Source organism: Branchiostoma floridae, chromosome 8 (genome assembly GCF_000003815.2).
Source record: "Branchiostoma floridae strain S238N-H82 chromosome 8, Bfl_VNyyK, whole genome shotgun sequence".
Taxonomy (NCBI): Eukaryota; Metazoa; Chordata; class Leptocardii; order Amphioxiformes; family Branchiostomatidae; genus Branchiostoma; species Branchiostoma floridae.
The window spans coordinates 25,474,667-25,490,671 of record NC_049986.1 but is presented as its reverse complement, the minus strand read 5'-3'; the positions used below and the strand labels follow the sequence as shown (position 1 = coordinate 25,490,671).

Genomic DNA, 16,005 nt, shown 5'->3' with positions numbered 1-16,005 from the left:
CCTCCAGGATGGTGCTCCCGGCAACATAGTGCTTTCTTACCCACAGACAGTCCAGTGAAGGGTCCGAGTGACCCCCGAACATGGTGCGGGTACTTGGTGTTTGTTTGTTGTTTGTTTATGTACGTACCTCCAGGATAGTGCTCCCGGCCACATCATGCTTCTTGCCCCCCAAGCTGTCTAGCGAAAGGTCCGAGTGGCCCCCGTACCTGTGTGTGTACCTAGTGTTTGTTTGTTTGTTTGTTTAGGTACCTACCTCCAGGATAGTGCTCCCCGCCACATCGTGCTTCTTGCCCCCCAGACTGTCTAGCGAAGGGTCCGAGTGGCCCCCGTACATGTGTGTGTACCTGGTGTTTGTTTGTTTGTTTGTTTATGTCCGTACCTCCAGAATAGTGCTCCCGGCCACATCGTGCTTCTTGCCCCCCAGACTGTCCAGTGCAGGGTCCGAGTGGCCCCCGTACATGTGCGTGTACCTGGTGTTTGTTTGTTTGTTTATGTACGTACCTCCAGGATAGTGCTCCCCGCCACATCGTGCTTCTTGCCCCCCAGACTGTCCAGCGAAAGGTCCGAGTGGCCCCCATCCTCCACATTGTAGCTCCCAGACTCAGAAGAGTCCTCGCTGGAGTAAGTAGCTGTGGAGGAGGAGTCATCATCATCGTCCAGATCTGATTGGCTCTCGCTGTGGTCGGCAAGGTTACCGTTGACGGGAGGAACAATCCCAGAATCCTTCCCCTGCACAGTCCCAGCATGCACTGCAGCACTCCCCTCCGGAGAGATGCCGGAGTCACTACCGTCCAGTTGCCGGGCGTCAGCTGGTTGCCGGGCGTCGGCGGGGTTAGCGTTCTCGTCAGGAATGTCTGCAACGGACTCCACGCCGATCTCCTCGTCTATCTCGGATATAACGCTCAGACTCGCCTCTCGGAGGGTGTCGCCACTGCCGTACAGGTCTATCCACTTCTGCAGCTTCTCCCGACATGGGCTCAGATCCTCCCCGGTGTACACCGAGCTGTGGGACAAAGAGCAAAGGTCAGAGGTTACAAGTCTATCCACTTCTGCAGCTTCTCCCGACACGAACTCAGATCCTCCGCGGTGTACAACGAGCTGTGGGACAAAGGGCAAAGGTTAGAGGTTACAGGTCTATCCACTACTGCAGCTTCTCCCGACACAAACTCAGATCCTCCCCGGCGTACACCGAGCTGTGGGACAAAGGGCAAAGGTCAGAGGTTACAAGTCTATCCACTTCTGCAGCTTCTCCCGACACAAACTCAGATCCTCCCCGGTGTACACCGAGCTGTGGGACAAAGGGCAAAGGTCAGAGGTTACAAGTCTATCAACTTCTGCAGCTTCTCCCAACACAAACTCAGATCCTCCCCGGTGTACACCGAGCTGTGGGACAAAGGGCAAAGGTCAGAGGTTACAAGTCTATCCACTTCTGCATCTTCTCCCGACACAAACTCAGATCCTCCCCGGTGTACACTGAGCTGTGGGACAAAGGTCAGAGGTTACAAGTCTATCCACTTCTGCAGCTTCTCCCGACACAAACTCGATCCTCCCCGGTGTACACCGAGCTGTGGGACAAAGGTCAGAGGTTATAAGTCTATCCACTTCTGCAGCTTCTCCCGACACGCGCCGAGATCCTCCCCAGTGTACACCGAGCTGTGGGACAAAGAGCAAAGGTCAGAGGTTACAAGTCTATCCACTTCTGCAGCTTCTCCCGACACGAACTCAGATCCTCCCCGGTGTACACCGAGCTGTGGGACAAAGAGCAAAGGTCAGAGGTTACAAGTCTATCCACTTCTGCAGCTTCTCCCGACACGAACTCAGATCCTCCGCGGTGTACAACGAGCTGTGGGACAAAGGGCAAAGGTTAGAGGTTACAGGTCTATCCACTACTGCAGCTTCTCCCGACACAAACTCAGATCCTCCCCGGCGTACACCGAGCTGTGGGACAAAGGGCAAAGGTCAGAGGTTACAGGTCTATCCACTTCTGCAGCTTCTCCCGACACAAACTCAGATCCTCCCCGGTGTACACCGAGCTGTGGGACAAAGGGCAAAGGTTAGAGGCTACAGGTCTATCCACTACTGCAGCTTCTCCCGACACCCCACCCCACCCCACCCAGATCATAATAGAAAGTACTTACAGCAGCAGATCCTTGAACTCGTCGTGTTTGACATGTTTGAAGACGGGAACCATGGCAACGGTGCCGGGGGCGTGGCACGGCAGGAACTTGTCACTGAGCTGGGGCAGCCGGGCGCGCAGGACGGCGCGGTGCGCGGGAAACTGGACACCCGACACCAGGAACTGGGTATCCACTGTCTGCGCCTCCTCGTAAAGTCTGCAGGGGGAACAACATTAAACATTACACTTCAGGGTGGGCAATATTACACTTCAGGGGGGACAACATTACACTTTAGGGGGGACAACATTACACTTCAGGGGGGGGGGGAGATAACAAAAACATTACACTTCGGGGGATCAACAACATTACAATTCAAGGGGTGACCCGGGTACATATTTTGTTTCCATGTTTGTGTTTACAAAAAAATGATTGTGTTTGCATGTTATTGTGTTCCCATTTTTGTGTTTCCATGTTTGTGTTTCCATGTTTGTGTTTCCATGCTTATGTTTCCATGTTTGTGTTTCCATGTTTATGTTTACATTATGTGTTTACATGTTTATGTTTACATTTGTGTTTCCATGTTTGTGTTTCCATGTTTGTGTTTTCATGTTGTGTTTCCATGTTTGTATTTCCATGTTTATGTTTCCAAGTTTATGTTTACATGTTTCCGTGTTTGTGTTTACATGTTTATGTTTACATGTTTGTGTTTACATGTTTATGTTGACATGTTTGTGTTGACATGTTTGTGTTTGCATGTTTGTGTTTCCATGTTTTTGTTTCCATGTTTATGTTTCCATGTTTATGTTTACATGTTGATGTTTACATGTTGATGTTTACATGTTGATGTTTACATGTTTATGTTTCAATGTTTATGTTTACATGTTGATGTTTCCACGTTTATGTTTCCATGTTTATGTTTACATGTTGATGTTTACATGTTGATGTTTACATGTTTATGTTTCAATGTTTATGTTTCCATGTTTATGTTTACATGTTGATGTTTACATGTTGATGTTTACATGTTGATGTTTACATGTTGATGTTTACATGTTGATGTTTACATGTTTACCCTATAACAAAGTTTGCAGGTTCTGACCTCATCATGTCCCAGGCCAGCTGCTCCGCCAGGCTGGTCCGCAGCTTCTCTCGTTCTTTACGGGAACGCTCGCGAAACGCCTCGCTCATCTCGGCCACTCCGCCAGGCGAGGCCGAACACGCCATTATAGCAGGGGGGTGTACAGCATGTAGCTATGTCTGGAACAGAATAACAGAGATAGTATTTAACTCCAACTCTACCCCAACTGCAGCATGTAGCTTTATAATATAGCTAATAGTCAGTGTAACAGGGAAGAATGGACAATAATGACAATTTAACTCCAACTCTAACCCATCTAGAGCATGTTTTAATAGTCTTCAATAACAGGGAAGAATGGACTTTCTGGAACCTTCTTGTCACTGGGGTAAGGCTGCGGCGGCAGGCCCATGGTTGACACGCCCGGTTATTCTCAAACAGAAGGGATGTAAAGCTACAGACATCATCATTTATACTGAGCAGTCAGCAACTGGTCTTGTAGGTCTGCCCACCCAGCACACTCCGATATCCGCTGATCCCACCCTGGCATCTAATCTCACACACTGTAGAGATTTTGACTGTGGAGTCATCCATGGAGTTTATACTAATGTGGGGTTGGGGGTGCCAAAAAGTTAAGTATATAGTTGAGAAGGTTGCCACAGGCAGCCTTTTCACCCATGGAATCCAGCAGGTTGAAGACAGAGCAAAAAAAGCATGGTGACCTATCTTCGGCAAGTTGCAGCGAAACTAATGGGAGGGGGGGTTGGATGTGCCAAAAAGTTAGTTGAGAAGGTTGCCACAGGCAGCATTTTCACCCATGGAATTCAGCAGGTTGTGGACAGAGCAAAGTAACCACCTGTCTTCGGCAAGTTGCAGCAAAACTAAAATTACAGGTTAGAAGACTGCAATCTGCGCCGCCCTCACTCACTCTCTGGCTTGATGAACCAAAATTGGACCCTCGTTATGGAATCAGCAATTAGCACTGACGTCAGTCAGCACCCATAATGAGCCAGATTCCACTTGATTTGCGAGCGAGCGTTGTTGTGAGAAGGAAGAGTTGCAGTGAATGTAGCGTGAAGTGCTCCACCTGTGGCTTAGATCAAGGATTGAGTATTCCCTGTGCGCTACTTTAATGTACCTGTAGAGCGCTCCATAATCATTTTCCTATGTGCTACAGTATCTGTATGGTCACCGTTCCATGATATTCCCTATGTGCTATAGAATCTGTAGGGTCACCGTTCCATGATATTCCCTGTGTGCTATAGAATCTGTAGGGTCACCGTTCCATGATATTCCCTGTGTGCTACAGTATCTGTAGGGTCACCGTTCCATGATATTCCCTATGTGCTACAGTAATCTGTAGGGTCACCTTTCCATGATATTCCCTGTGTGCTATAGAATCTGTAGGGTCACCGTTCCATGATATTCCCTGTGTGCTATGGTACAGTAATCTGTAGGGTCACCGTTCCATAATAAACCAGCTGAAGTATTCCCTGTGTGCTGCTGTAATGTTAGTCTCCAAGCAGAGGTTTAAGGCTCCGGGCCTGTTAGCTTTTGACAATACTAGATACAATACAAAATAGAAAGCCTGATAAAAACGACTAAACAATCATCAAAAACAGCCTAACCTCTGCTTGGAGAGTACTGTAATGTATGAGTAGAGTCAAAGCTCCGTAATAAACCAGCTGAAGTATTCCCTGAGTGTGCTACTGTAATCATGTATCTGTGGGGTCACAGCTCTACAATAACACAAGTGGTTGTGCACACTCAAATCTAAAAAAAAAGAAAGAAAAGAAACACATACAAAAATCGATGTTTTATTACAGACCAGCTTGATGTGTGAGAGATGTTTCCCGTTTTATTCTAGACCTGCTGAGTTTGGTGTGTAGGAATTATGTTTCCTCATGTTTTATTACAGACCGGTTTGATGTGTATGAAATGATTTCTCATGTTTTATTATACTTATTTATAGACCATGTTTAATGTGTAAAAATTTATCATATAGACCAGTATGGTGTGTACAAAAGGTGTGAGAAATACATTGCAAGAAATGTGTGAGACATGTTTCCTGTTTTCTTATAGTCAGTTTGATGTGTGAGATATGTGTGAGACGTGTGTGAGAAATGTGAGGGACATGTTACCTGTTTTATTATAGTCAGTTTGATCTGTAAGATATGTGTGACACATAAGTAAGAAATGTGAGATACATGTTTCCTGTTTTCTTATAGTCAGTATAAATTGTATGAGAAATGTGTGAGACGTGTGTGAGAAATGTGTGAAAAATGTTTCCTGTTTTATAATAGTCAGTATGATGTGTGAGATATGTGTGAGACATAAGTGATAAATGTGTGAGACACAAGTGATAAATGTGTGAGAATTGTACGAGACATGTGTGAGACGTGTGAGAAATGTGTGAAAAATGTTTCCTGTTTTATAATAGTCAGTATGATGTGTGATAAATGTGTGAGACATAAGTGATAAATGTGTGAGACATAAGTGATAAATGTGTGAGACATAAGTGATAAATGTGTGAGAATTGTACGAGACATGTGCGAGACGTGTGTGAGACATGTGCGAGACGTGTGTGATAAATGTGTGAGAAATGTTTCCTGTTTGATGTGACTGTGACATAAGTGAAAAATGTGTGATGTTTCCTGTTTTATTATAGGCCAGTTTGATGTGTGAGAAATGTGTGACACATAAGTGAGAAATGTGTGAGACATAAGTGAGAAATGTGTGAGACATAAGTGAGAAATGTGTGAGAAATGTTTCCTGTTTTCTTATAGTCAGTATGATCTGTAAGATATGTGTGAGACATAAGTGAGAAATGTGTGATAAATGTTTAAGTTTCCGGCTGCCCAGCAGGAGCCTAACCCATCTGTCACCGCCTGCTGGCCTGCTGATATCACTTCCCCTTATAGGGCAGGACACCCCCCTGGGAGAATGGCACGACCCCCTGGGGTATGGTGTCATCACTATGGGCCATACCATTCCTCTGCACCATGGAGGGGGCACAACACTGCCATAACATGTTCTTGATTCCAAAGCCTCTAATAATAATAAAAAATCTTCTGTGTCACAGGCAGCCACGTAAATGTATAACATGTATAAACTATAAATGAATCCTGTTTGCAGTCCTGACTGTATGACTGAGTGTCAGTTATACATGGCAAATGAGCTGTCAGCCTACTTTTGGACCGTAGAGCTATGATATTACCCTGATATCCTATCCCTGGTGTTACGGGAGAGTTTGGTGTCAAATACAGCTACATAGTGGCACAAGGCTGAAGCCTGGCTATGTGGCTGTGTTAGTGTCAGTTACTCACATGTATATCATATGGAGGGCCTGAATATCCCTTAATTTCTGAGAGGCAATAGGCAGCCAAGTTGATTTCCTGTTATTTTTGGCAAAGCCATTTCATTTCCGTAATTCGTAGCAAGGCCACCATGTAATTCAGCAGCCATCCCTTATATTTTGAGTGTGTCATTTTTTTAGGGGATTCGTCTGAATTCAGCTTTATCAGAGGTGCCCCCAGAGGTGCAGACAATTGCAGACCCTCACTATAGTCTAGATTTGAAGGGATGGACATAGCTATGTGCCCAACATTAATCAAGTTCAGTTAAGATAGAACTCCAAGCAGAGGTGGGTTGTCCTGTTTTCTCACAGCTGGCCTGGTACTGGCAGACTGTCATAAAAGGCTGGATGTTGAACAGAAGCTTATAACAGCATCACAACAAACCTCTGCTTGGAGAGACGCCCTCTGTGGTGCTGAGCAGGTAGACTGCATCTGACCCCCCCCCCCCTTAAATCTGGATTAGCTCTCAGACCTACTTCCTGCCCTGAGTGACAGCTGTGCTGTGATTGACAGCTGGGCTATGATTGACAGCTGGGCTGTGATTGACAGCTGTGATTGACAGCTGGGCTGTGATTCAGGAACCCAACAGCAGCAGGCAGAAAGTGATGGATGACTGCCTTAATGACCACTGTCGGGTCCTGTAGGTTCCTGCAGGCAGAACTGCAGCAGCCACACAAAGGTTTATACTCGCGGTGACATCACTGCAGTGGAGAGGTCACCGTGACCATAAAACCACAGCAAAAGTTTCCAGACTTACAGTGTGCTCCGGAAGGTGGAGGCAATAGTGGGGCTCAAGCGGCAGTTTCACACCTTACATGCTGGATGCTCACAGCTGCGCAATCATTCAGATCCGAGGACCAGCAGTTCTGGACTCTCCCATGCAGACCCTCAGAGTTGATGTCATACTTAAGAGCATTTGAAGCAAGACAGGCTGTTGTGGACTCCCCCATACAGACCCTCAGGTGTGATGTCATACAGAAGCTGATTTGGAGCCAGGCTGAAGCAGCAGTTCTGGACTCCCCCATGCAGACCCTCAGGGGTGATGTCATACAGAAGCTGATTTGGAGCCAGGCTGAAGCAGCAGTTCTGGACTCCCCCATGCAGACCCTCAGGGGTGATGTCATACAGAAGATGATTTGGAGCCAGGCTGAAGCAGCAGTTCTGGACTCCCCCATGCAGACCCTCAGGGGTGATGTCATACAGAAGCTGATTTGGAGCCAGACTGACAAGCAGCTTACAACAACGCCTGACTAAATATTGGGCCAGCGCTAATCTACTCACAACGACATATTTGGAATATTGCATTGGGATGATGGATTTAGTGAGCAAACAGGGAGCGTGATTTTATACATGACGGACAGGGAAGGTTTCAAATTACACTCTTACACATACTATACAGGGATGGTTTCAAATTATACTCGTACACATACTATACATGGATGGTTTCAAATTATACTCGTACACATACTATACAGGGATGGTTGCAAATTACACTAGTACACATACTATACGGGGATGGTTGCAAATTACACTCGCACACATACTATACAGGGATGGTTGCAAATTACACTCGTACACATACTATACAGGGATGGTAGAAAATTACACTCTTTCACATACTATACAGGGATGGTTGCAAATTATACTCGTACATATACTATACAGGGATGGTTGCAAATTACACTCGCACACATACTATACAGGGATGGTTGCAAATTACACTCGTACACATACTATACAGGGATGGTTGCAAATTACACTCGTACACATACTGTACTGTAGGGACGGTTGCAAACTACACCGCACACATACTAGTAATATACAGGGAAGGTTGCAACCATCCCTGTATAGTATGTGTGCGAGTGTAATTTGCACACTATAACATGCATTGGCATAATACCGGCATTAAGACTTATACCGGCAGATTAAAAATAATGGAATTTAAAGAGATCTACACATGCAACAATAGTTATTTCTGAGGTATGCACACTTCAGACATCTGGGTGTCCAATACATCATTTACAAAGCATCGATAACAATGCATTCGAAGACAACAAGGCCAAAAGTTTTCAGGATCTTTTTCGGGACAGGCAGCTCGTCGTGGGACGAACACACTGTCACATTCATTGCCAGATTTGTAGATCATATTTACACATGCTCACGGCACAAGACGAACATGATTCAACAACAATCTTGAATTGGTGACCTACAACTCGTGTTAAAGTGTGAAGAACCGTTGCATAATAGCCCGGATCTACGGCTGAATGGGCAAAATTGAACGTACGCAGCCATTTTCCGCCATTTTTATATCTACGCTAGCAGTAAAGTGTACGTCATAGCGGTTGTGACGGACAAAAGTTAAATGAAAATTTTTGACAGTATACGTCCATTTTCTCATGACATTTAGTATGCTCATATGTTTTATGCATTTACTAACAGAAAAGGAAGGAACATCAGAGGATGTATTAAGGTACATAGCGACAGTTAATTGTGCCTTGTCTCTTCCTGCCGGTATTTTTAACCCCCTCCCAACCACGCGCCCGTTCTCCGTGTAATTCCGCGGTGTGTTACGATTAAAATATTACACTTTTAGCAGGACAAGAGTGACAGAAAAGTTACACAGAAGAAGTGGCAAGGGTAAGCTATAACAGCAACATGTAACTGGAGAAAATGATGCGTTGACAATTTGTCAAATCAGGCTAGAGAAATCGTCGTAAACGTGACGGTATTATGATAATAGATGTTACATGATGGACTGGGAAACACACCTCTAGTGCACACTATACATGATGGACTGGGAAACACACCTCTACTGCACATACATGGTGGACAGGGAAACACACCTCTAGTGCACACTATACATGATGGACTGGGAAACACACCTCTGACATGTCTACAGCACAGACGTACATGATGGACTGGGAAACACACCTCTGACATGTCTACAGCACAGACTGGGAAACACACCTCTGACATGTCTACAGCACAGACGTACATGATGGACTGGGAAACACACCTCTGACATGTCTACAGCACAGACTGGGAAACACACCTCTGACATGTCTACAGCACAGACGTACAAGATGGACTGGGAAACACACCTCCGATATGTCTACAGCACAGATATTGACATACACACCTGTGAGTCTGATATGTCTACAGCAGAGACATGTTCCGAAAATAAGACATGTTGTTTACTAGTAGTGTGGTCCATGGATCTGACATGTCCACAGCAGACATGTTGTTACGTACACATGGTCCATGGATCTGACATGTCCACAGCAGACATGTTGTTTACTAGTAGTGTGCTCCATGGATCAGACATGTCCACAGCACAGACATGTTGTTTAGTGTGCTCCATGGATCTGACATGTCCACAGCACAGACATGTTGTTTAGTGTGATCCATGGATCTGACATATCCACAGCAGACATGCCGTTTAGTGTGCTCCATGGATCTGACATGTTCACAGCACAGACATGTTGTTTAGTGTGGTCCATGGATCTGACATGTCCACAGCAGACACGTTGTTTAGTGTGCTCCATGGATCTGACATGTCCACAGCACAGACATGTTGTTTAGCGTGATCCATGGATCTGACATGTCCACAGCACAGACATGTTGTTTAGCGTGATCCATGGATCTGACATGTCCACAGCACAGACATGTTGTTTAGTGTGGTCCATGGATCTGACATGTCCACAGCACAGACATGTTGTTTAGCGTGATCCATGGATCTGACATGTCCACAGCACAGACATGTTGTTTAGCGTGATCCATGGATCTGACATGTCCACAGCAGACACGTTGTTTAGTGTGCTCCATGGATCTGACATGTCCACAGCACAGACATGTTGTTTAGCGTGATCCATGGATCTGACATGTCCACAGCACAGACATGTTGTTTAGTGTGGTCCATGGATCTGACATGTCCACAGCAGACATGTTGTTTAGTGTGGTCCATGGATCTGACATGTCCACAGCACAGACATGTTGTTTAGCGTGGTCCATGGATCTGGCATGTCCACAGCACAGACATGTTGTTTAGTGTGGTCCATGGATCTGACATGTCCACAGCACAGACATGTTGTTTAGTGTGGTCCATGGATCTGACATGTCCACAGCACAGACATGTTGTTTAGTGTGGTCCATGGATCTGACATGTCCACAGCACAGACATGTTGTTTAGTGTGGTCCATGGATCAGACATGTCCACAGCAGACATGTTGTTTAGTGTGGTCCATGGATCTGACATGTCCACAGCAGACATGTTGTTTAGTGTGGTTCATGGATCTGACATGTCCACAGCACAGACATGTTGTTTAGTGTGATCCATGGATCTGACATGTCCACAGCACAGACATGTTGTTTAGTGTGGTCCATGGATCTGACATGTCCACAGCACAGACATGTTGTTTAGTGGGATCCATGGATCTGACATGTCCACAGCAGACATGTTGTTTAGTGTGGTCCATGGATCTGACATGTCCACAGCACAGACATGTTGTTACGTGTGGTCCATGGATCTGACATGTCCACAGCACAGACATGTTGTTAAGCGTGATCCATTGATCTGTGCAGTAATTGCGGCAGTGATGTGATTTGCATGCTGCTGCCCCACTGGGATCCCATACAGCCACCTGCATGGCGGAATCACCAACCCGCCGGCCTGGCGCAGTCCGGCACAAAGGCTCGTACGCACTCTGGCACGGCCTGCGAACAAGCTCAGCGATAATATTTCCCTTTTCCGCGGCCTATTAAAAATTAATACCAGTGAAAGTGGAGCTGCGGATGCGTCTGATACAGAAGATCAATAATGATGATTATTGGCAGACGAGCCGCTATGTCGTCAGGAGGAAATTTGGGAGGGCCGGATCGGGTGGGGAAAACACGGTTTGCACTAATCTGGGAGAATCTGGCGGCTGTATGGGCCATCTGCCCCGCCGCATCACTGTACGCGACCAGAATGAATGAACGGGCAGCAGCAGACATGTCGGCCGCACGGCCTAACTACACAGCCCGCCCGCACTCACACAGGGCGCGCGGACACACGTCCCCACCCCGTGGGGAGCAGCCCGGGGGGAGGGGAGAAGAGCCGTACCTGTTCTGTGCGCCTCTGCCCGGTAGATGCCGCAGAAATCACAGATGAACAGCAGGTTCAGGGCCGTGTCCTGAGCGGTGATGAAGCAAAGGCGAGTCTCGGATCCTCCGGGAAATCTCGCCTTTTCTCGCAATGCGGAGAGCGAGAATTCGCGAGACTCCTGGTCATTTGGGATTTTCGGGTGGTAATTTACTCCACACGATTCACTGCAGGAAACAGTCAATGCTGTCTTTCAGGGAAAGGGGGTGCAGGGAAATAAGCAGTTTTGAGTTTTTGCTGGCTGAATGGTGTTTACCAACCCTTTACACGCGTAACTTACATGCCTGTAACTTACCAAGAGCACCTGAAACCACTGGCAATTTATTGACTCTGTTATTGTGAATTTATTCTCACGTGTCAGACCAAGGAGGCTCTATCAAGTCATACATCGTTTCTCTGACAAAAACATCAGCAGGCATGACCATGTACCAAACTGGAGATGTTTAAAAGTCGAAATAACATGGATTCCTTGGACCTCAGGCCGAGGGACGTTGAAATACCAATCTGTGAACCATCACTTGGCGCTGCAATCTTGGCCCTGTATTCTTCCTCGTCATTTATTAATATCTCTCATATACTCTGGGCACTGACATATAGAAAAAGAAAAGCGCCCAAAAGACAGCCTGATTTAGAGAAGACGTCACTGCAATGTCATGATGTCGCCATCTCCTCTGCCATGACTGATTCCCTCCGATATGGAACGGGACGTGTGCACAGGAGGTGGTGACGTCACGGAAAGTGTGGTGTTGATGTTTTGGTCAGGCGGCCGTGCTGATGTCAGGTTTAGCCGGGTTATCTGTTCTCTAGCAAACTTTAGAGCTGCGTCTTCGCTCGGAGAGGGCCTCAAGACGTGCAGGAGGGCGTGTCTTAAGTGTTGCACGCACGCACGTGTCCGTAATGTAGGAGGTGTGACGTAATTGTGTGTTTAAGCCGGCGGGAACAATGACAGGACGTCGCGTCAGGCTCGGCCTGTGCTGAGGTGTGAATCCTGCCCCCCTCCCCACCTGAAGGGAACGGACCACAACTTTCTCAGGAAAACAGCACCGCAGAACGACGACACACGGGAAGGAGGTAAGGCACACCTAGCCACTCCCCGCCCCCCTCCCCACCTGAAGGGGACAGACGATTGTAACTTTCTCAGCAACTGGGGCAAGGCACACTGAGTAAATTATCCTGAACACCAGCCTCTGCCCCTAACCCTCTCCTCCTAACCCCCTCCTCCTAACCCCCTCCCTACCCCCCCTCCCTACCCTCCTCCCTACCCCCTCCCTATCCCCCCTCCCTACCTGAAGGGAACGGACTACACCTGTCACAGGTAAACAGCACATCTGATGAGAACGTCACGATTTACGGCAAGGAGGTACCTGTAAGGTACACCAAGATATCCTCAACACTACCCCCCTAATCCCTAACCCCTCCCCCTAACCCCCTCCCCACTTGAATGGACTACAACTGTGGTGTGCACAGGAAACCAACACAGAGAAACAGCAACACACAAAACTGAAGGGAGGCGAGGTGAGGCACACTGACTCCTATAAAACCCTGAGGCAAATTATTGTCATATTTACTTTGCAGAAAGTAACATGTTGAGTGGTAGAGGACTCCGTAATCCGTATGTCACATTTGCCTCAAATTCAAACTATTTCAATATGCGTCGATGTAGGTTAGACATCCAGGTAATAAGATACGCCAAAAAGTAGTTACTCAAGCAACTGGATATGGTTTTTCAAAACCATATCCAGTTGCTTGAGTAACTACTTTTTGGCGTATTTCAATATGATAAAGATAATTAATCAGGAATTCTAACTTTGTGGAGAGGTCTAATCTAGTCCAAGGAGTTTTCTGACTGAGCCCCGGTGTTTCAGAACACGCCTTTGCCAGCTGAACTCCTTGTGCCACCGGTAGATCTGCCTGGGGATTAGACTAATTCAGAGAGATTGAGCTGAAACTGAGAAGTAAAGCGATGTTTGTAAACTGTTACTAAACACTTCACAGAGTTGATTTGCTTGAAATTTCCTTTTTTGGGTCCACCATTCACATCGGATACTATTATTTTCCATATACTGTATGTTTCATGTTGCAATTAGCCCTCGGACAAATTAGAACTTGCAAATTAAGAAGTTCTATAGAAGTAATAGTAATGAGATGAATAGTAATATGGCATGTGTTCTTGTTTATTTCACCACCTGCACCTCTCACCTGGCCCACTGAGCGCTCTTCAACCTTACACAGCTTTGCAGAGATGCAAATTATTACAGTAAATATCTGACCATGTGCTGTTACTGTTATGGGTTGTAATTTAACTTGTAAAGCTGCAGTACAACCCTAACCTGTCTCCCCATGTATGATCAGGTCTATACCCAGTTCTGCTTTCCTTGCCTGTAACAGTGAGGTACAACTGAGAAGTTTACTAAGGTTCCTGTTCCTGTGATTCTGCCATGTACCGGTACCATGTATAGTTGTGTAGTTGTGCCTGCAGCTCACCAGTGTTGCTATTTCTCCCTGGTTGCCAGCAGGGATGATGGTGGAATAGGAATAGATCAGACATTCTCTGTAACTATCTAAAGTCCCTAAACATGACTTAAAGTTAAAGAGAAATTTATATATAAGGGATGTTTCCTTGGAAAAGAACAGTTGAGAGGGACCTTGCTGCAAGTGGGAGGGGCTCAGTGGATAGCAGCAGATAACAGACAATGCCAGACTGCACTGCACTGAGTGGTGATGATGATGATCTTCTCGTGTGCTAGAGGGCCAGGTATGTTAGTTAGTTAGTTAGTTAGTTCCCTCAGTACCAGTGATGATGATGATTCTTGTGTGTTTCAGGGCCAGAGGGACGACAGAGATGTTTGTTAGTTAGTTAGTAAGTTCCCTCAGTACCAGTGATGATGATGATGCTTGTGTGTTTCAGGGCCAGAGGGACGTCAGAGATGGATGTTTGTTAGTTAGTTAGTGAGTTCCCAGGAAGCACCATGGACTGCCAGCTGCCGCACCTGCCGCTCCACTACGATGACTCGCCTGACTCGCCGCCGGACAGGCTCGCCAATGGTTACCATAGCGACGACCCCGACCATGGGAGGTCATCGCCCGAACGTTACCTCAAGGTGTCAGACGTACATGTAAGCATCTTCAATACCATTAAAAAACTTCAGGTTCCTTGGAATGTTTATTGTTTGTGTGTACAAAACTGCCAGTTTTGTTTATTGCTTATTTTTCTTATTTACAGAAAAAACACAGTGTAGAATGTTTGTGTTTATTGTTTGTGTTTACAGAGCAGCCACAGTGCAGACTCGCTGAGTCAGCGAGACTCCGGGACGCGCTGGACCCTCCCGAGACTGAAGAGCTACGATGCCGTCGTGTTCGACGCGCTCAAAGTCTCGCCTGAGGAGTTCGCTGTGAGTACGGCGGGCTTATTTTAGGGGGGGGGCTGATTTTAGGGGGGTGTTTGTCAGTGGGGGTGTGTTAGTGAATAGGAGGTGCTGGAATTTTCCTTGTTTACCATCACCATGGTTACCATTGTCAGTCCAACATCACCATGGTTACCATTGTCGTCACCATGGTTACCATCGTCAGTTGTCACCATGATTATGTTATTGCTGTTTTCCATTTTTCAGTCCCAGATCTCGCTGCTGGATTTGCCAGTCTTCAAAGCCATAAGTCCCGAGGTGAGCTACTCAATCTCTCTAGTCGGCCTCCTCTGAGATTTCCTCAACTTTTTCAACTGAGTCAGGTTGAGACCACATTTTTCTTGTTGTTTACTATTTGCTGTTTGTTGTTTCAGGAACTACTTAGCTGTGCGTGGAATACTAAGGAGAAAGTTCGGCACTGCCCCAATGTTGTAAATATGACCAGGAGATTTAACCATGTAAGTGTCACTTTCCAATGTCATAAACATGAGCATGATATTAAACCATATATATATATATATATATATATATATATATATATATATAAATATATATATATATATATATATATATATATATATATATATATATATGTGTGTTTTTAATAGAGTGTAAAGTTGTTTAAACTTCAGGGTATTTCCTCATTTTTGGCAGGTACTTATTTTATGATTTTGGACAAGGGCACTGATCGGTTCCATTTGAGTAGTTTGTTCCTGTTATTAATGAGTACAATGAGTCATCCATGAAATGTACGTGAACTAACCAGAAAACCTCTTGCAACTTGATTGACCTATTTTACAACTGACCTTGCCTGACCTGACCTTGCTTGACCTGATCTTGCTTGGTTTGACCTTGTCTTACCTGACCTTGCCTGACCTAAACTTGCTTTGCCTGACCTGACCTTGCCTAACCTGAC

At 46.0% G+C, this 16,005-nt stretch overlaps 2 protein-coding genes across 4 annotated transcripts in view; one reads left to right on the top strand and one right to left on the bottom strand.

Annotated features, from left to right (window-relative positions):
• Positions 1-489: 489 nt before the first annotated feature.
• LOC118422048 lies at positions 490-12,106 on the bottom strand. Its single transcript, XM_035829553.1, has 4 exons — positions 11,647-12,106; positions 3,214-3,371; positions 2,139-2,333; positions 490-1,003 (listed from the first exon to the last, which is right to left on the bottom strand). Exons 2-4 carry the CDS (start codon positions 3,336-3,338, stop codon positions 490-492), a joined length of 834 nt encoding a protein of 277 aa, XP_035685446.1. The 5' UTR covers positions 3,339-3,371; positions 11,647-12,106.
• Positions 12,107-12,325: 219 nt separating this feature from the next.
• Positions 12,326-16,005, top strand: part of LOC118421677 (ras-specific guanine nucleotide-releasing factor RalGPS2-like) — a 93,935-nt gene continuing 90,255 nt past the window's right edge. Inside the window, exons 1-5 of one of the 3 annotated variants that reach the window (XM_035829125.1) lie at positions 12,326-12,756; positions 14,594-14,801; positions 14,955-15,077; positions 15,297-15,347; positions 15,464-15,547. In XM_035829125.1, coding sequence (XP_035685018.1) covers positions 14,655-14,801; positions 14,955-15,077; positions 15,297-15,347; positions 15,464-15,547 — 405 coding nt within the window. In that variant the 5' untranslated portion in view covers positions 12,326-12,756; positions 14,594-14,654. The remainder of the gene's footprint in view (positions 12,757-14,593; positions 14,802-14,954; positions 15,078-15,296; positions 15,348-15,463; positions 15,548-16,005) is intronic. The other 2 variants (XM_035829126.1, XM_035829127.1) reach the window with 2 other exon arrangements.

Coding starts and splice junctions, on each gene's coding strand:
- LOC118422048 (XM_035829553.1), bottom strand. CDS start 3,338: ATGGCGTGTTCGGCCTCGCCTGGCGGAGTGGCCGAGATGAGCGAGGCG. Junction 2,334..3,213: donor CTGGCCTGGGACATGATGAG/GTCAGAACCTGC, acceptor TTCCCCCTGCAG/ACTTTACGAGGAGGCGCAGA. Junction 1,004..2,138: donor GAGTTCAAGGATCTGCTGCT/GTAAGTACTTTC, acceptor TTTGTCCCACAG/CTCGGTGTACACCGGGGAGG.